The sequence below is a fragment of the Plectropomus leopardus genome, chromosome 4 (assembly GCF_026936395.1).
Source record: "Plectropomus leopardus strain MGB_pleo_1.0 chromosome 4, ASM2693639v1, whole genome shotgun sequence".
In the NCBI taxonomy this organism is placed as follows: domain Eukaryota; kingdom Metazoa; phylum Chordata; class Actinopteri; order Perciformes; family Serranidae; genus Plectropomus; species Plectropomus leopardus.
Genome location: NC_142179.1, coordinates 37,061,499 through 37,082,369, shown reverse-complemented (window position 1 = coordinate 37,082,369; position 20,871 = coordinate 37,061,499). Strand labels below are relative to the sequence as shown.

Sequence of the window (20,871 nt, the reverse complement as noted above, 5' to 3'; positions counted from 1 at the left end):
ACAAACATTATTGGCAAGGCAGTTAAAGGGAGAACAGACAAAACGAGCCATATACAAAATAAAATCTAACTCTGGTCAGATGCTCACAGACTTAAAAGATATCAATACACGATTCAAGGAATTTTATTCAAATATTTACACCTCCAAAACAACAGCTACAGAGGAGGATATTAATCAGTTTTTTGACTCACTTAACCTCCCACAATTAGATGAAGCCATTAGGGAGAATTTGGATCTAGAATTTTCAGTGTCAGAGCTACAGGATGCAATTAAAGCCTTCCCCACTGGAAGGGCAGCTGGACCGGACGGGTTCAGGCCAGAGTTCTATAAAGCTTTCAGAGACATCCTCTCACCAATATTGCTTCGAATGATTCAAAACACTTTAAGAGACAAGAGACTCCCATCTTCTCTTAGTGAAGCAAACATTTGTGTTTTATTAAAAAATGACAAAGATGAAACAGATCCTGGCAGTTATAGGCCCATCACTCTACTCAATTATGATTTAAAAATAATTACTTAAGTATTAGCAAATCGTTTGGGAAAGCATATAGCAACTATTGTCCACCCAGATCAAACTGGATTTATTCAGGGAAGGTACTCCTTCTGTAATGTCCGTAAAATTCTCAATATTCTGTATACTGTTTACGGAAAAGACGATCACACTGCTATATTATCTTTAGATGCCCACAAGGCATTTGATATGACTGAATGGCCCTACCTATTTCCAACACTTAAGAGGTTTGGTTTAGGTGACACGTTTATTGAATGGGTCAAAATACTATACACTAACCCCAAATCCTCTATTCTAACAAATGGAGATAAATCCAGTCCTTTCTCTTTGCACTGTGGAGTTCGCCAGGGAGACCCACTGTCCCCCTTGCTTTTTAACATTGCCTTAGAGCCCCTCGCAATTGGCATTAGGGAACACCCAGATATTAGAGGAATCAGAATCGGCAGTGTTGAGACCCATGCAGCCTTATACACAGACGATCTTCTTGTTTGCTTAGCCAACCCAAAAGCCTCTATCCCCATTTTATTGGAATATATTAATTCGTTTGGGAAAATTTCTGGGTATGTCATAAATTGGGGAAAGAGTGAGTTTATGCCACTGGTGGATTCATTTGCTGAAGATTTTTTGAAAAAACTGCCCTTTAAAGTAGTAAAGGACTATTTCACTTACTTGGGGCTTAAGCTGACTAGGAATTCAAAATATCTTTTTAGATTTAACTTTTCAGAGGCAATAGAGAAACTCAAAGCAAACATTGAGTCTTGGAGGATACTGCCCTTATCCATGATTGGACGGATTAATGCAATTAAGATGGTGAGCCTACCCAGGTTCCTTTATCTTTTTCAAAATCTGCCTGTCTACTTGAAGGCGTCCTTCTTTAAGAAGTTGGATTCCATCATAATACCCTTTGTGTGGGGTTACAAGTCGCATAGGATAGCCAAGGCTCACCTACGCAAATCACTTAAGAAAGGAGGTCTGGGTCTACCTATTTTGAAACACTATTACTGGGCAGCTAACTCCAGGGCTCTTGTCTACTGGAACAGTGAACAGGCAGAAACGGTGGATAATCCTTTATGGCTGCACTTATAAGCCTCAATTGTCAAAAACTTCTCTCTCCCTGCTCTTTTGTTTTCTGGCTCTTCTCATATTGTTAAGATAACTAAGCAAAAGTTTATATTGAACAATTCAATGCGAATATTAAATCAGATAAGAACTGCCTGCCAAATTTGTAATGTATTTATCTGTGCGCCCATATGCCAAAATCCTTTCTTTAAACCTGGTCAATTAGATGCAGCGTTTACAATCTGGAGAGAGAGGGGTATCAGAACATTTCTAGACCTCTACATTAACGGCCAGTTTGCTTCCTTTAGGCAATCGAGAACTAAATTCAGCCTTCCAAATTCACATTTTTTTCGGTACCTGCAGGTCAGGCACTACGTTAAGGAAAACCTCACACAGTTTGAGTCCTCACCCACCATTCATCCTTTTCTAGAGAATTTCCAGCTTCCTCCTGATTCCAGGCAACTAATATCTAAATTTGTAAATTGTTTTACTACTTCAGTTTCTTCAGATCATATTAGGGAAGCCTGGGCAAGCGATTTGAACTCAGAGATATCGGCAGAGTTGAACCGTATCTTCCCATCAGTGTCTTCTGAGTGTGACAAGTGTTTCTCTGCGGAAGGATCATTGCCACACCTTTTCTGGTTCTGCCCCACTCTACACAACTTCTGGACTGCAATCTTTGAATGGCTTTCAAAAGCTTATTCCAGGGATATTCAACCAAACCACGACCTGGCTATCTTCGGCTGCTCTACAAGGACTTTCGAGTTGTCGTGCGACATATAGACTGCCCTTCATCTATCAATGGTGGTTGCTAAGAAACTTATTCTCCTGACCTGGACGTCTACCAACTCACCCTGCTTTACACATTGGCTCAGAGAGATGTTGTCTGTTATTCAGATGGAAAGACTACGTCTGGATAAACCTAATACACGGAAAGGGATATTTTTAAGAATTTGGGGACCTTTTCTGGCTCAGTGCAACATAACTCCTCCTCCATAGAGACCCTGATTTTCTTGGGCAATTGAACAAGCATAGTATCTTTTCTTTTCTTTTTTATTTCATTTTTAGTCTTGAATTATTAATATTGTGGCATATTATTATTATATTAATATTGTGGCATTTTTCATGTGAGGCTATTTTTTGTTAGAATTATCTGGCAGCCTTATTGTACTGTTCTGTGTTGTGTTGTGCTTTGCACTTTGTCTTGTTTGTCAACTGTCATCAGATTGAAAAGTGAAAATAAAATATTTAAAAAAACCCCAAAAAAAACCCTCAAGTAGTGCAAATTGAAACTGTGAATATAAAGTATGCCTAATGGAAACAAATCAATTAAAAGAAATTCCCACTTATAACAAAAGATGTTTTACACTCACATGAGGTGGTATTTCAGGCAATTCGAAAAGGCCATATTTGGCAAAAACTTCAATGGAAACACTTTTTTGCCTTTTCTAGGTCACATGATGCTATGGCTATCTGCTTGTCAGTAGGAACTGGCTCCCTCATGATGCAGCAGGAGCTACAAGAGCTGTTATTGCATCACATGACTCTTCAAAAGTTGAGCGGATCATCTGCAAGTTTTGAATCCACAATTTCTTTGAGAAATTGTGGATTTCTTTGAGAAATCCACAATACAAATCCACAAGAAGTCGACAATTTCTCAAAGAAATTTCTTTGAGAAACTGTCGACTATCACCTCCCAGAAATCCCTCATACGTGGCCGCTCCCACGTGTAAGGAGCTTGCCTTTCCATTATGGCTCCATAACACGCCTAGGTGGCCTTGGATTGCAAATAATGACGGCTAGTACGGTGGCTGGAATATAGATAAAGCTATGATAAATGTTTTGAACATCGATCGCCATGCTTCTTGGAATGTTTTTGCCAGAGGAGAAGTCACATAATATCGCAGTGAAGTTGCATAACATCACTCAATGGAAAGCAGTCATCTCGTGATTGTGTTTCACTGACATTTCAAAAATATTCCTTAAGTTTGTAAAGTCCAATAAGAAATTGTCAGACATAAAGCAGCGTACAGTGGCCTCTAATAGTTGGTCCATGCTTGTCTTTGGGTAAAAACTAAAATCTGTAATAACAGAACAATTGTTAACAGGTAATGAATGAATCTGCAATTTTGCTACTACTGTTTACTTTCGTTGTGCATTGTAAAACACAGGCTAGATAGCACCAAGGTTCCAAGACACCTGGACAGAACCAGTTCAAGAACCAGATGTAATTTGGGGAACAAGGGATATTACTATAATGTAAGGTCTGATGCACTCTCATGAACCCCTGTTAACAGCCATTTCAGACTGAAAAGCTTTGATAAAGCCATTGTACTCTGAACTGTTGTCTAGCAACAGCCTTTTCAAATGGAAGTCACACTGGTAGAGTTGACTTTACATCACAGCGTAACACAGAGAGCGCTTTGTTTGTGGGTGCACTCATTTTGCTTGAAACAGATCCTGAGGCTGACCTCCACTTAGCACAGTGGCAACTATGTCCTGCTAAATGTGTGTTCTGTTGGACTATTCTGGCTCAAGACCACCACAAACCTCATTGGACTAGTCCCTGAGCCTCACCTAGTTTCAAAACAAATCTTGGTATTTACTGTAGTGCCAGAATTAAAATACCAGTGAACGCTTTGTTACCAAAGTACCACCCGAGTCTAATGTCTGTTATGTAGGATAAATGAATATCATGGATGAGCTGAACCACAGAATTACAAAAGCTATGTAGTACACGTTTTCCACAAGTACGGTTTTTAAGGCAAAATGTGTAAACACTTTCTACTGTTAATTGCACAGTGATAAAAGGGTCATAATAGAGACATAAAAATTTACCCAAGAAATTATTCCGCTAGATTGCTGACAAGTCATGTTGTACTTGTGAAAAATTTGAACAACAAGACAAGCATGAGCAAGAAAACTCACTGAAAAATTATGGTTTACATACTCCATAAACATCAACATCACCACAAATGTAGATTTTCATATTTCTTTTCTCCTTGCTATGTCCAGGGACTGCCCTAAGAACGTTTTCCTCTTCTGTGACCTCCTTTTAATTTTCAACAGCACCTTAAAGTTTGCTGGACTTACTCCATGTAAACTGACCGAGGACTTGGCCTTGCTGTTATTGTCTCACTGTATATTTTTGTTTACAGTTTTGGTCCTGATTTTTCTGAGGATCACTTGACTAAAAAAATGACTCATTGTGCTCTTTTGAACTTTGAAGTTTGATTAAAGACAGTCACTTTAGGAGCATGAAAGAAGAGAAACCTGTCTATCTTGGCCTGAATAATACTGACAAAACAGACAGGAGGAGATACTCCTCTGTTATTAAATATGGACAGAATACCCAAATATCACAATTGAGATGTATAGCAGGACAAACATGAAAAAGAGGAGATGAATAACCACGTCAACAAAGAAAAACAGACTGTCTGGCTAAGGCCAGTCAAAGAGAGATTAAATTAACCCTTTGAAACCTGAGCAAATTGGGTTGATAACTTTCAAAAACATGGGACGAAGCCAATCAGCAGCACAAGAAAGTGGTGCAAGAAAAGTACCTGAAAATAAGCAATTCTGTAACATAATTTCATATCTTTAATGTGGTAGTTATACATAAAGGTTTTCCCTAGCTTTTTTCCCTAAACATTTTCCCTAGCCTTTTAAAAACAATTTTCTAAATCTACTTATTTCTTGAAATCTGTGGAACATTTCTTACCAAGTCGCTAATTGCCTTTTCTCCCATGTTTCTGAACGAAATTGCCCCAATTTGCTCAGAGTTCAAAGGTTTAAATACTTATATGCAAGCAGCACAAGAAAAGTGAGGTCACTTCAGGTTTCAAATGGTTAAAAAGGGGCTGAAGTTTCACTTATACAACCATTTGGCATAAATTACCTATGACCCATGTACAACATGTGCTGACTCACAATCAGCTGTGAGCCAGAAAAGGGTTCATTCAATGCTCATCTCTGAGCAAAACCCTGAAATTTTATTTTGCAGCCAACTTAGAAGATCTTAATACCAAAAAAGTCCTGTGCTGATTTGATCTGGTTAATGTTCATGAATTCCTTCTCTGCACTAACTATTTAAAGGCATGAGAGGTTTCCACAGCACAGCGCTAAAAGAGGAAGGCAGAATACTTACCAGTGTGATCAACTGTAGCATGGAGAATCAAAAAGTCACACGTTAGAGCTCCCTATTCTCTAGTATGTCATCTCATGTCACTGTAAAACTCCAACCTATAATATACTACAAATATCTGACCTCTTTGAATTGAAGTCTTTGCAGATATTTTGACTACTTTCTTGCACAATGTTTCATAACTGCACTGACTGACTGACTGACTGACATTTGGTATGACGATCCTGATCAGAGATAAGTATTTATATAATAGCATTTGTCTGTTCGTGATTACTGTAAGGACCATACTGTGGTTTTGCATGTTTGAGCCCATTAACTACAAACTTAATTTGCCTTTTTTTTGGTCAAAGTTGCACCATTTGAGAGGAACCTTATGGAGTTTTTGACCACTAGTGCTGCCATGGAGTTACATATTTACAGGTGGGTCCCCGTTTTGTGTTCTGCATGCACATAAGAACACAGATGCAAAAAAAGAGGATTGACAGCTAGTAAATATGGATTTAAACATTGTAAAAAAAAATAATAATAAAATAAAAAAATTGGTGTTAGCAACTCCTACAAAAAGTTTATCTAAAACGAAACATTTCCAGAAGGGCAAAACCTAGAGATGACAAGGGAGGCCTTTTCTTTTCTACAATGCATGATTACTAGAAGGTAACACGGCTCAGGCTTACAGCACCTCAGTGCTCTGTATTCATACTATCAGTCCTACAAGAAACTGTAGCTCCTAGACAAGTGGGACTTGATGACTTAAAAGATTAAATGAAGTTGACCGACAGGTTTTCAGGGGGATCCATTTATGTGGAGTAAATCACTCTTTTGTTGTTATTATTAAATGCGTATTGCAGGGGATGCAAAGCCTGACCCACAAGAACTGTAAAAAAACTTTTCAATTTCATGAGTCACACTTGTACCTGCATGCCGTTCATTTACCATATGACCATGACATAACTTTGACACAACTATAAAGACAATAGAGATGATTTTAAAATTTTGAACATTTTCATAGATATCACAAAATGAGCACAAACCACTGGTTGCCTAGACAGAGGAATCTATCCAAACACTACATATGGTGTAAGTATGCAATATGCTCAGATGTAATACAGGCATACACACTTTCTAGCAAATGGGCTAAAACATGCAATGCCACCGACATGGTCCTTTCACCATTACTTGACTTCGACAAAGTGTTGAACTGTCTATTAGGCTTGGGTGGTATCTGTCTTATGACGTAGTCCCCACACCACACCACAAGCTACTGAGGTACTGAGAGCTGTACACACAGACACTTAACATGTCTTTCTCTCTGGTTACCTCCACAGACAGAGGTGAGTGGAGTCTAGCAACACATGTTTTTTTTGGGTGGGGGGGGGGGGGGTGTCAGAGGTTGGCACGATGTCACAGCTGCCAGCTTAAAGGCTATCAGGTGCCTTTATGGCCCTACTTCGAAGAGGGTCCAACTCTGGCAGGGCTTGGCATAGCTGAACACGTTTAAATTGACAAAGGAAACACAAATTGGCGGAGCATGATTTGACTCGACATGGCCGAAAGTACCAACAGAAAAGGCCGATTGGAGTCACAGTGTCTGTCAGCTCAGCTGCATGCTCCATCAGTAGAGGCTGCAGACTCACCTCTGTTGGTGCGTCCTGTGCACTACACACACACTGAGTTTAATAGAAAGAAGAATGCCCGTATTTATGAAGGCTCTGAAAACCATACTGTCGGGATTTCTAAATACCCTGGTATACTCTGATACCACCCAAGCCTTCTGCCTATTGTACTACTACTACTACTACTACTACTACTACTACTACTACTACTACTGTACTGTCTAATTGTACAACTGAATTAATTACACTGATGGTTAAAAAAAAAAGTAACATTCACTGGACTAAAATTTCATAAATTCTAATAAGAAATACAGTCTGTGAAAGGGAAACAAAGTGTTTTTTTTTCTTGCGGTGACCTGTCATTTTTCCATCAGCACAACATGAATTTGTTGGACTTTATTTTGTTGTTCACTATTCATAAAATTAACTAGTTTAATTGTGTTCTGTATGACATGGAAACTATCTGATCTGTTATCTCATTTTAATCAGAATCAGCAATTATCCATGCTTTTATTTCAAATCAATTAAGATTATTGCAATGCTCTTTTTACTGGTCTTCTGAAACAGTCAATCGAGAAACTTCAGCTGATTCAGAATTGTGCTTTTTACCAAAACAAGGAAGAGTGAACATATTACCCCAGTTTAAGCTTTACTCCACTGGCTTCCAGTACCTTTTAGATTTGATATTAAGGTGATTTGACTTGTTTTTAAAGCTGTTAATGGTTGGGGACCAGCCTACGTTGCAGACTTTGTGTCGTTCTATAACCTTTTACGAGCTCTTAGATCTTATGTTGCTGTGCTTTTATATACACACAATTGTATGCACGAGAAAATAGACAGTGCAGCTTTTGCTCCAAAATTATGGAATACCCTTCCAAAAGCTAAATGACAGCTGAAAACGTACTTATTTAGTCTGGCTTTTAATTCATGTAATTATTATTTTATATCAGTTCTCTCATTTTTGCTATCCTTACTGGTCTGTGTACTTTTTACTTTGACTTTTTGTTTATCACTGCCTGTTTTTTAATTGCTTGTCTTGTTAATTGTGTTGCATTTTTATTGTGAAGTACTTTGAGCTTCATCCCTTGTATGAAAAGTGCTCTATAAATAAAGTTTATTATCATCATTATTAGAAACATCCCTGGCTAAAAGTGAATTATAAATAAGCTATTATTTCCCTCTCAGATAGAATTAGGTCAAAACATCTGCATAGCAGTAGTTCTGCTTTAAGATGCTATGTAGAATACTCTTTACACCTGTAATGACAGTATAGTTCTACTGATGACATACTTGGGTTGGGCTGCAGCAGGACCTCAGTCTGTCTGTAGATCTTCTCAGTCCAGTGTTTGGTGCAGTCTGCACGGCTCATCAGGTTCTCAAAGTGAGCATCCAACTCCGTCTTCTCCGCCTGGCCCAACTTCTCCTCTGTGTACTGAGACAGAGCATACACACACACACACACACACACACACACACACAAACACACACACACACACACACACACACACACACACACACTGAATTACGGAGACATAACTGTTCCTATCTCGTCTAGTTTGTTTATTTATATATTTTATAACAGTTCAGTTTACAATCCAGTTAGGAACTGCAGCTTGCATATTTAACATTAAAAGTCAGAAACATATATATAACATATAATTAATTTTGAGTAATTAATTTAATTTTTTTTTTCAATTTCATTTTTTCTCATTTCTGATTATTATTATTTATTTATATATAAATTTTGTGTTTATTATTATTTATTAATATACTAGTTTTAAAAAGCTGGGGAATTAACGCGATATCATGACGTCATGGAGGGTCCGGCTCACGAGCAACTCTTGCTCACCTGACAGTCATGTCGTTCCCTCTTATCACACTCACAATTGTCAAAATGAATGTTTTCGGTTACAGTCTGCTAAGCTCTTAACACTCTAACCCATGATTCATTTATACTAGCGACAATTAGTGCGCTAGCTTGGCCTAAATATAACGTTACATTGACGAGATAACGTTATCTTAGAGGCTAACAACACTGTCATTAACAGCATTTAGATAACGCTGTTTATTAACAATGCAGGCCTCAACTACTCCCCCGACGTAGCAGTTAGCAGAATATCAAGTAGTATCTCCTTCCTATGCTAACATGTCGTGTTACGTTAGCGATACAATACAGAGCGTACAGTGTTACTGTACCGTAACAGTAGTCAGTAACGTCAGTAACAGCTGGCTGTCAAAATGGAAGCGAGCTTCGGCCGAACCAAAGTGCTGTGCACGAGGAATTAATTACCTGGACAGCTCGCGTGAAAAACACTCCAGCACCGCAAGCTAACTTCTTCACGTTGAAATCCATTGTGTTTGTCTGTGCTAGCTGCTGATGTTACAGTGAAAGTGGACTCCTCGAGAACAGCGGCTGGATGTTGCTTGTGGCACACAGGGCAAAAATCACGTGACCACCGCGAGCGAGGCCTCCTGACGTCACACGTGTATCACTCTCCATACAACCATCTGCACTCTGCCTAAATGCAAAAACACTGGACCTTTTGCAAACATAATGCAGAAACTATTACACATCTACTTTTTGATGTTAGGCAGATCTGGACTATAGGGTATATATAAGATATATATAAGAATATAATCTGTTATTATGATAATTCAGACAATAGACCTCTGGAATATTTTGTGAGTTCCGTAATTTTAAGCGCTAAATTTTTCACTCACAAACAGAAATTCTCCAAGTCAGCTCCAAAGTTTGCGTCTTTCCTCCTGGAGCTGGAAACTCTTCTTAAGTCAGACAGCTTAATTGACATCAATAAAAGTGTCAAGCTTTTGGAAAATGATGCCACTGTTTCCCCAAATCCAATGTTTGTGCATCTGTTTATTTTTCTTATTATATATTTTGGGGTTTTGTTTGTACATTGCTTTTTAATAATTTATTTACTTTATTATTAATTTTTCATTTTTTTTATTCACATTATCCATTATTCATTTAATTTATTTATTTTCTTGTCTGTTTATTTGTCTTTAACATTTTTATCATTTGTATTATGCATTTTACTTGAACATTTCAGATATGCTATATAACTGTTATTTTTATTTTATTTTATTTTTTACTTGTGCAGTACCTTTTACCAATATTTTGTATATGTGTGGTTTGTCAGAAAACAAAAACAACAAAATGAACAAACACTGTACTAACTTAAACAGTGATCTCTTTCTATAATATAACATGCTAAGGATAACAGCAGTGACTCCCCTTGGGTTTGGGCAGTTGCTTCACTGAGGTCTTATACTAATTTTTTGCATGAATGCAATACCAAATGTTGGCCAGTTTTGTATGCCGCCGTTTTGAATATATCGGCTGCTTGGAAAACATTAACATTTAGCAGTAGTACCTAAAGCTGCCTATCTTGCCATTAAATCTACATGTGGTTGCCAAATTTTCAAAAAGTCCTGATTCTTCCATCGTATGTTGTAATAGACTTGATTTGATTGGATGTGGCTTTACAATTCATTTAACCAATGTAATCACGGAGGAGGGTGATCAGTTTTCCAAAACCTTGGAACTTTATTTCTTTTCTTCTTTTTTTCATCTGCACTGGGAAGACTTTTCTCCTCTTTCTTACTGAAAATTTACAATTATGGCATCATTCACACCCAAAAACTACAGGGAAGTATGAAGAAAGTGCCATAATAAACACAATTTAAAAAAAAAAAACATCCTATAATACAGATAGAACATTGATTATAAGGGAAGTACATTCAGCCTTCAGTTTGAATGTAATTGGAATAGAGAAAATATTATGATAATTACAATACAATACCCTTTGAAGCCTGAGCAAATTGGCTTGAAAAACATGAGGACAACAAACAACTTTGTGTGTGTGTGTGTGTGTGTGTGTGTGTGTGTGTGTGTGTGTGTGTGTGGTCATTATGTTTTTTTGGTTGTGTTTTGTTTCAGAGTACAAGACGTCTGAATGCAGCACAAGAAAATTGACGTCGATCCAGATGTTAAAAGGGTTTAATTAACTTTAAAAAAATAACTCGCCGCACAAGGGGGACACACGCTTCTTTGTTATCTTTTACAGTAACAGTTTAGAATGTCGTACAACTTTTGTGTTTTTTTTCTCCTTTTTTTCCAGAAATTAAAGATTTTTTTGTAGCCTACAGATTGAATTCATATCATGAGGCGGTTGTGTTTCTTGAATGCACCCTGACGCCCAGCGATGACATAACGACGCACAGGCTTGTCAGCTCGGCTCGGGGCTGGCTCACATGTGAGTTTTGTTGATAATGAAATGTGGTGTGGATATTCACTGTTAAACAAAAGTTAACTGAACGTTAGGCACTTTGTTCGGCTGTTAAATATCTCCTCATTGTCTGCAGTGTCCAGGTGTAGACAGTCTGCGCTGCTCGACACTACAGTGAGTTGAGTTTAGCTTGCTAGCTAACTGCCAAATAGAGTATTTAGTTAGCTCAGATAACGTTAGCTTAATAGAAGTTAGCGAGGGGATGTCATTGCTGAAGGTCTTAACGTGCTAACTACTGGATGGACTTCTCTGAGTTTGTTTTTACAGTCGAGACGTAACGGGATATAATTTTGCTTTATTCAGTTCCTCCACCGGCTCATTAACGGTATGCAAAGCAGGCGGCCATGGCTTGGAAGTCGAGGACCCGAAATCTACAGGTGTTCGACACGGAGCTGAGCGCGGACACGGTGGAGTGGTGTCCTGTTGCACCGAGCCACGACATCCTGGCCTGCGGGACATACCAGCTGCAGAAAGGGGTGAGACTGAATAACAGCAGATAATCACTCGAATGAGCAGAAAATAGACACTCAGCTACCTGACCTGTTTTCATTTCCAGTTTCTGTGTCACATGTTCCCTTCCTGTCTGTGAACAGGGTATGACATAACAGCCTAAAATCAAACCTCTCTGTCGTAGTTACTGTCCACAGGAACACAGTGCTTTCACAGTACAGAGGCATTGATTTGGCTCTTTTGACCTCACTGGATGAATCAAACTAGAACTACCTGTTTTAAAGGGATAGTTTGGATTGTTAGAGGTGGGCTTGTATGGGGTACTTATCCATAGTCAGTGGTTTATATAGAGTAGATGTCAGTTAACAGGCCCCCAGTTTGGACAAGCAGGCAGGACTACTGACACAATGTAACGCTGTGGTTCGAGGTGAGCAACAAAGCATATTTTAGCCACCTAAAAAAAATGTCCATATCAGTTTAAATGTACACTATTTAGAGAGTATTTTCACAGCTTGAGCTGCCCTGTTCGAAGAGGAAGCCGTTAACGGCTTCAGTTTCCTATCTATGCTCTCATCAAAGCCACCACACACCAATGACAAAAACATTTTAGCTCGCTGAACACAGGAGCTTCTGATGTGCTGCTGCTTCAATCAGTTAGTTAGTTTGTCTTACTGTGTGACTCTGGTGGATCTGGACTTATCCTTTGAAACTCCAAAATCATGAGGACCGGATCATAGTCTGTATATTAAGATGGACAAAGCATTCCCATTTAGCCCTGCTGTGCGTAAGTGCAGCTAAAATATCCTGGATATGGCTGCTGCCATCTTGCACTGGCAAGGTCATTCGTAGCCTGAGTAGCAGTGATATCTGCGATGGGGGAGTTACCGCCAAAACACCGGTCTGAGCAAATGCGAGCAGCCCCATAGCACGGGAGTGCATGGATTGGCTGTCACGTTTAGTTTAACGTATGTCCCATTTACTAATGTGAAAGAGGTGGGCTTTATGACTTAAACTGCAGCCAGCCACCAGGGGGCGATCCAGATGTTTTGGCTTCACTTTGGTGGAGTTGCCATGCTGTCCCTCTATATATTCTGTCTGTGGTATGTAGATTTTTAAGGCTCATTCTAAATTAACAAATCATGATTCTCAGTTTCAGGTGATTACAAACTAATCAAAACATTTTTATGAATATTATTATCCATTTCTGCCTTTATATTCCCCTAAATTCTATGCACTGGACATTTATTTTTTATGCAGCAGTAACAGGTACATGTTGAGACTACAGTCACTGATGCTTCTGTTGATGTCTGACTGTTGACTGATGATTACATTCTTCTTGTAGACAGGTGAGGAGGATGCCACCCCGAGCCGGACCGGTCGTTTGTATCTTTTTGAATTCCGGCGAGAGGGATCGATGAGCCCCCCTCTCACTGAGCTACAGCGCATAGACACAGCGGCCATTCTAGATTTGAAATGGTAAGAAATCCAGTTTCACCAGTGTGTCACCAGCTGTCACTGTCTGCTTCCTTCTTGTTCATTATTTTGCATGTCGTCAGGTGCCATGTGCCGGTGTGTGGGGAGGCCCTGCTGGGGATGGCAGCCGCCACTGGAGAGCTGCAGCTGTACACGCTGTCCGACAGTCAGGTGAGGAGTGAGGCATCAGAGAAATCACAGCCACTGAAATCTGATAGTTTCAGGCATTTAGCTGATATTTGTGAGCAGAATCAGCAAGTCACACTACGTTCGCGCTGCAAGCCTAAGTGCTCATTTCAAAACATTGTCAAGACTTGACTTTTTTAATGTACAGTAGCTGTTCATATTCCCATTTAAATTATGGCCAGTATCAGAGTCCAGTGTGGATTGGTCATAGCCCTGATGTGGCCTGAACGCCCAGAAGAACAATAAAACGTCACTCTCAGCTCGCTGTATATGGATGGAAACAAGGAGAAAAATTCCATTCCAAACATGGCGTAGTAACTGAAGCCCTTTACTTTAGCTGCTACTGGCTGCTAATTCTCGGGCTGTTTTGACGTGTGCATGGTAAAAATTATTTCCAGTCTCTGCATTTGTTTATATCATGTATGTTTATTTTCACGCCAAGTATCTTGCTTGTCCGTGTAACTTCCACTAAGCTTCATTACCATCACAATAATTAAAAACATCCAGGCAGAGGCAAACTGCTTGCTTTCATTAATCAGCAACACCAGTGTTTACTGGGATGAACTTAAATCTCTGCTGGCCAACAAAAGCAGGTTTTGTCAGATTCTACCTGTGGCAGCTGTCAATGCCCATGTGCAGTTTCAGATTGATTGGGAATCCCACTGTGGAGGAATATGCATTTTATTTTATTTTTATATTTATTATAGCAGGATGTCGATCTAGAGTGATGTAAAAGTTGCATTTAATTCTGATGCAGGTCTCATGGCTGTTCAGACTGAGGTCACATTTCAAAAAGTCAGCTCTGTATTTGATTTAGAGCCACATATGAAAGTGGCCCAAATTTGATTTAAAAAGATCAGATTCTATGTGATTTGTGCTGTTCACACTGTCATTGAACAATCAATCTGGGTCACACAAAGGGGTAAAAATCAGATTTGGGCCACTTGCAGTGAAATGTTTTTGACAGGACCATTGATTGATCATTAATTATGTACATCTGCCTGTGAGACCAGATTTGGTTGAAAGCTGCCTTTTTTACCACAGGAGGTCCAAATGGGCCATTTTTTCGAAGGCCGAGGACATAATTCTAAGCCGTTATAATGTCACTCATTATTATGGCATCTTCTTTGAGCAAAGAATGCATACAAAGCACAGTATAGGAATAGTTGAGTTTGTATACAGAATAGCATCGTAAATTGACTTTTATAGCGCTTTTCTATGTGTTTAACTACTCAAAGCGCTTTGCTGAGGCTATGATACAAGTTGCCACCTGCTGCTCAGTTTTAAAAAACTCACACACCTACAAATTGATGAAACAATTTCCGGGAGCAATGTGGGTTTATTATCTTGCCCAAGGATACATTGACATGTTAACTGAAGGAGAGGATGGCCCGCTCTACCTCCTGAGCCATAGCTGTCCATTGTAACTGACGTCTGCTTTATAAACCAGTTGCCTTAACTTGCGTTGCCTTAAAGAAATGCCTAAACAGCAAATAGGTAGTAGGCAGACAAAACAAAGCCATGCAATCTCACCACATGACCCATTGGCAGAATAGATCGTGCCATGCAGTAATGCACAATAGCGCCTTCAGAATATCCACAATTGCAGTTAAATCCTTTAGCAAAAAGTATCTGGAACCCGTGTAACGCCGACCTCCCAAACAAAGAGTGCTAATACAGTCTCCTCTGTTTTTCCCATGTCACTTCCCCTCATAATACATCAGAAGAGTAAAAATAAACATTTAAATACTTAACTAATATAAGTTATATCAAGTCTATGTCAAACCGTGCCCTAATAAATAGCATAAATAATGAGGCAACGGAAGGTACTCATAAGTTTAGCATTCATACAATTGATGGCAGAATACAAAACCCTAAAACACTCGTCAATCACAGTCCTCATCATAAGGTGACCTTTACAAAGTTGCAACCTATTTTTTCTGTGGTTTGTACTGGACTGTGTCATGTGATAGGGACAGCAGAGTTTATTTTGGATGGACAAAAGTCTTACAACATACTGCTGTCCAACAAAACACCTGACACACTGTCAACAGCATGGAAACATTACAGGCTTGCACAGCTGTTTTACTGAGCTACTGTACCTTTAATAGTTAGTTACTACACAAACAAACACAAACACACACACACACACACACACACACACACAAAAGCCCTTCAGTGTGTTTAGAGGGGAGGACAGTAAATGTGTGCTAGCTGAAGTAAACACATTATTTATTCAGTAGGCCACATAAATGCTTAATAACCATTTAGTTCACTGATATGATGTGATGTGTGTGTGTGTGTGTGTGTTTATTCTGTTCTATCCCTGTTAATAACAGTTTGTGTGACTCTAGTTGTTGATGTGGTTGTGTGCACTCATCAATGTGTTTCCAGTAGGAAGGGGCCCGCAGTCTGCACCCTCTGTGCAGTTTGGAGGTGGGAGCCGAGCGGCTGGCTCTGTCATTGGACTGGTCCACTGGAAGAATGGAAAGGTAACAAACTCAGAATAGTTCAGAGCCCCAGTACCTGCAGTTGTGTTTTTACATACAACGGTTAACCCTTTGAAACCTGTATCAACATCACTTTATGTGCTGTGTTTAGATGTCTTCACAAGTATTTAAACCTCAAAATCTCAGCAAATTGGTTAGCTTTTGTTTGAAAACATCAGATAAATACAACTGTTCTGCAAGTTGCAAAGAATTAGTGTATTTGGAATTTTTTAAAAAAAAAAAGAAGCTAGAAGTACAATGTCTTCAAAACTATAATTATAGTTATCATAATCATATGTATATATATATATGTGTATTTATATATATATATATATATATATATATATATATATAAATTATATATAATCTTTTTTAAAAGTAATTTTCTTGTACTTTTTATTTTTTCTGCTAATTTTTGGGTCATTGCTTCTTAAGTTGCTCTTTGCCATTTCCCATGTTTTTGAAAGAAATCAAGTTAATTTGCTCAGGTTTCAGAGGGTTAATGTCACATTTTGTGACATTACACAACCTGCATACAGTATGTGTTTATTTTGGTAGGAAAAAAGTATTACATCATTAATAATATACACACACAGAAAAAAAATTTAAAAAATAAGGAATTGAAATTGGGGTGATCATTTTATCAGTAGTAAGTGGGTTCCAGACTCTGGTTGGGCTGATGGTCTCCTGTTTGTCTGAGCAGTGGAGATGTGCGGGTGGTGTGCAGTGACTCTGCAGGTTGCGTCAGCGTCCTCTCTCTGGCTGAAGGTGCTCTGACGGCTCTGTCACAGTGGAAGGCCCATGACTTTGAGGCCTGGATCGCAGCCTTCTCCTACTGGGACACACAGCTGCTTTATTCTGGTAACTCTGCTTTAAATCATCATCTGTCATATTTTAAGTGACCACTTGCAAGGCTGTGTCTGACCTTTCTGAAGCCCTCATTATTAAGGCCCCCAAGTTCTCAGCCTGCCTAGATTCGCTGAATGTCAGGATGCTCTGAAACTGCATAAAAACAGTGTGAACTGTGTGCTGTCTGTCAGCTCAGTGTGAGCACGGTGCTCTGATGGAGTGAACTAAACAACCAGTTGACAACTAGAGCCCATTGTAGCCTGAGCCGTGCTTTGATAGCGGGAGTTCCTCCAGGATTTCACAATGTTGTGATCACAACAATTTCAGCCATTCCCCCCAAATTCTCTGCAACCTTGCAATTTTGTCCAATCACCACAACTTAAGCAGGGACAGTCTCACACACAGACTGACAGGAATAACTGTTAGCATCTCACAGCTCAGATTAAAACTGCAAAGATAAAATAATGGAAACACATCAATGTAGAAAAAACTCCTATTTATTGACAAAAAAAGTTTTTATGCTCACATGAGGTGATATTTCAAGCGATTCAAAAAAGTCATGTTTGGCAAAACTGCAATGGAAACACTGATAATGCTATGGCTATGTGCTTGTCAGTAGGAACTGGCTCCCTCATGATGCAGCAGGAGCTACAAGAGATGTTACTGCATCACATAACTCTTCAAAAGTTGAGTGGATCATCTGCAAGTTTTGAATCCACAATTCCTCTGTGAAATCGTGGACTATCACCTCCCAGTATGGCTTGCCTTTCCATTATGGCTCCATATCACGCCTTCATGGCCTTGGATTGAAAATAATGACGGCTAGTGAGGTGGCTGCAATAGAAATAAAGCTGCTAATGTTTTGAACATCCATCATCATGCTTCTTGGAATGTTATAGCAAGAGGAGAAGTCACATAACATCACTCAGAGGAAACACATCACGCAATATTTCTTTTAATGACATTTCAAAAATATTGCTCAAGTTTTGCGCAAATCTGTAATGGAAACCTGCCTAGTGAGTGCTAACTGAGACAGCTTTTCACCTTTTTTTGCAATTTTTTACTTTCACCAGATTTTTTTTTAGAAAAGCTGTAACAGTCACAAAAACAGCCAGCAAAAATCTTGGAGGGACTGGTTAGGATCTTGCGGAGTGGCTGGTGGTATGGCTACAAAATAATGTTTTTAGTAAAAAAATAAATAAACATAATTTTGTATCCTACAATAGTTTTCTTTGTACCAGACCACAAACATGTTTGTTTTGCTGTAAAGTTAGGCATTTTAACATGGGGGTCAGAGGGGATTGACCCTTTTTTTGAGCCAGCCTCAATTGTTTGTTAAAGAAATGCAGTTTTCAGCACTTGTGCACTGGTTTCATTTTTCAGCCTTGGAGTTTGCTTCTTTTTATTGATCCTGTAGGAGAATGATAGGGTCAAACATTCAGGGCTGTTTACGTCCCTGTAGCACTGGGACGTAAACAGCCCTGAATGCGCTGGGTCACTGTGACCTGGACCGGCGCGGAACAAAACATTTGGAAAAAGCCAAGAACACGTCTTCCAAAAACATCTGGTAAAACCAAGAACACGAGTAGGGAACATCTTACATTCTGGGAAAAGGCCAAAGTACACCACACACACACATAGTAAGTGGAGATAGTTGGTTGGATTCCAAGGTAAAGGGGAAACCTGATGTGTCTGTCGTGGGAAGTTAATCTTGTTAACTGATAAGGGAAAACTGTCCAAAACAAGTGGAAACACAAATGTTGAACACACGAACATCTGTGGGTATAAAAGAACATGTCACAATCTGGAGAACTGAGGAAAAGGAAGAACTGTCAACTGATCTACACTGTTCGTAGGGCTGCTGTGAATAATCCTTTCTATATGCTCGTATATGCATTTACACCTTTTCCTCTGTGTGTGTCTTTCCTCAACAGGTGGTGATGATTGCAAACTAAAAGGCTGGGATCTCCGGGTTGGTCCCTCCTGCCCCACCTTCACCAGTAAAAGGTGAGCACTGATGATTGTGTAAACATGGAGGTGGTCTGTCTGTTTAGGTACATTAACAGTTTGTGCTGTGTTCTCTTGAAGGCACTCAATGGGTGTGTGCAGCATTCACAGTAACCCACAGCGGGAGCACATCCTGGCTACAGGCAGGTAAATACCACAGTCTATGGTAACTTGGCACTGTGTGAGAATTAGCTTTAGCATGATTGTGGTTACTGCTGAACACCATTGCTTCCTCCCTTTGTGGTCTAGTAAACTATCAGCTGACTCATCCTTTCAGTCATGTGATGTGATGGTGTGTGAGCCTCGTAATCTGGGTTTCTCCCTCTGCAGTTATGATGAGCAGGTTCTGCTGTGGGACGGCAGAAACATGCGGCAGCCTCTCAGCGAGACTCCCATTGGTGGAGGGGTGTGGAGGCTGAAGTGGCACCCGACCCATCAGCACCTGCTGCTGGCAGCCTGCATGCACAATGACTTCCACATCCTGCAATGCCAGCAGGCCCTGGGTCAGTATGAAGTAGAGAAGGCCAGAAGGGAAATACTCACTCTGTGTTGTTACAAAATACTCCATTCAAGCTGTACATTTTGAGCTCACAGCCAGTAAAGCACAAGAACATGTATTACATTTTTTTTTACCATATTTGGCATATGGAGAAAATACTACTATTTCCTATTAGCACCTGAATACCTTAAATGAGCAATTATTGATTAAAGTTTCTCCTGTAATTATCCAGCGGGCAGTGTAGGAGCGTGTCCTGTCCTCGCCTCCTATATCCTCCACAACTCGCTGGCGTACGGAGCAGACTGGTCGCAACTGTCCCTGGAGGAAGCGGCTCCCTGCTCCCCCACTGCCGCAGAACCAAAGCAAAGCCTCACAGAGAGCGCAGCAGGACACCTGAGGATTCAGTACGAATCTCCCACCGCCAGCTTTGACACCTCCCTGGAGGACGACGCAGGACGATACATCCCAGAGGGCATTGCAGCGCCCTCCGTCACCCCTTCTGCAGGCCCTGTCCTCAACTCAAACGAAGACGCCCCTTCATTGTCCTGTCTGCTGGCGAGCTGCTCATTCTATGACCACATGCTGCATGTGTGGCGCTGGGACTGGAGTCCAGATGAGGCTGTACAGGAGTCAGAGCAATGCTGACCAGCCCGGAGCTCCGGCTGCACTGACTCTATACAAATACCTTCTATCCAATTCTAACATGCACCTAAGTGAAGCAGAATGTACGGCCTAACTGCAGCACAGCATGTTTCACTGTTATTCCACCCACTGTCTTCACAATGAAGACAAGCCCCCTCACTTATTGGGGAATTACTCCCCACAGAATATGCAATGAGGAAAACCATATATTTTCATAACACTTCAACGCTTAATTTTGATAAACTTATTTAAACATAAGTAGCTTAAAATCCTCACAACAGATGTCTTGTGGCATACTTCACCAATTTTCAACCTGCTCTGTATCAAAACAATATGGGTAGTATGTGTAGATGAACTGTGGTTAACTTCCCCCATCTAACCAGTAGGCAGGTTTCCATTACAGATTTGCACAAAACCTAAACAATCATTTCAAAATGATGATAAAACACAATTGCGAGAGTGATGTTTTTTGACTGGATGTTCAAAACATTTGCAGCTTTATTTCTACAGGTGGAGCTGTCATTATTTCTAATCCAAGGCCATATAGGCGTGTTATGGAGCCATACTGGAAAGGCAAGCTAAATAAATGGAGTTTTTTCAAAATTCACGTGTTTCCATTAGACGTATTTTATATTGTCA

At 39.8% G+C, this 20,871-nt stretch overlaps 2 protein-coding genes across 6 annotated transcripts in view; one reads left to right on the top strand and one right to left on the bottom strand.

Annotated features, from left to right (window-relative positions):
• Nucleotides 1-9,794, bottom strand: part of LOC121944175 (endophilin-B2-like) — a 47,975-nt gene extending 38,181 nt beyond the window's left edge. For 2 of the 4 annotated variants that reach the window (XM_088077225.1, XM_088077224.1), the window contains exons 1-2: nt 9,618-9,793; nt 8,618-8,759 (exon numbers count right to left, since the gene is read on the bottom strand). In XM_088077225.1, the coding sequence (XP_087933351.1) occupies nt 8,618-8,759; nt 9,618-9,680 (205 nt within the window). In that variant the 5' untranslated portion in view covers nt 9,681-9,793. Of the gene's footprint in view, nt 1-8,617; nt 8,760-9,617 lie in introns of all 4 variants that reach the window. The other 2 variants (XM_088077223.1, XM_042487879.2) reach the window with 2 other exon arrangements.
• A 1,668-nt stretch (nt 9,795-11,462) lies between these two features.
• Nucleotides 11,463-20,839, top strand: dph7 (diphthamide biosynthesis 7). Of its 2 annotated transcripts, none has more exons than XM_042488105.2 (10): nt 11,463-11,604; nt 11,941-12,113; nt 13,430-13,563; nt 13,644-13,731; nt 16,144-16,238; nt 16,939-17,096; nt 19,019-19,091; nt 19,173-19,238; nt 19,422-19,594; nt 19,823-20,839. In XM_042488105.2, exons 2-10 carry the CDS (start codon nt 11,982-11,984, stop codon nt 20,233-20,235), a joined length of 1,332 nt encoding a protein of 443 aa, XP_042344039.1. In that variant the 5' UTR covers nt 11,463-11,604; nt 11,941-11,981; the 3' UTR covers nt 20,236-20,839. The 2 variants fall into 2 exon arrangements, with proteins under 2 accessions (XP_042344039.1, XP_042344038.1); XM_042488104.2 differs by lacking the exon at nt 11,463-11,604 and adding an exon at nt 11,611-11,751.
• The last annotated feature ends 32 nt before the right edge of the window (nt 20,840-20,871 follow it).

Coding starts and splice junctions, on each gene's coding strand:
- dph7 (XM_042488105.2), top strand. CDS start 11,982: ATGGCTTGGAAGTCGAGGACCCGAAATCTACAGGTGTTCGACACGGAG. Junction 19,092..19,172: donor CCCACCTTCACCAGTAAAAG/GTGAGCACTGAT, acceptor GTTCTCTTGAAG/GCACTCAATGGGTGTGTGCA. Junction 19,239..19,421: donor CACATCCTGGCTACAGGCAG/GTAAATACCACA, acceptor CTCCCTCTGCAG/TTATGATGAGCAGGTTCTGC.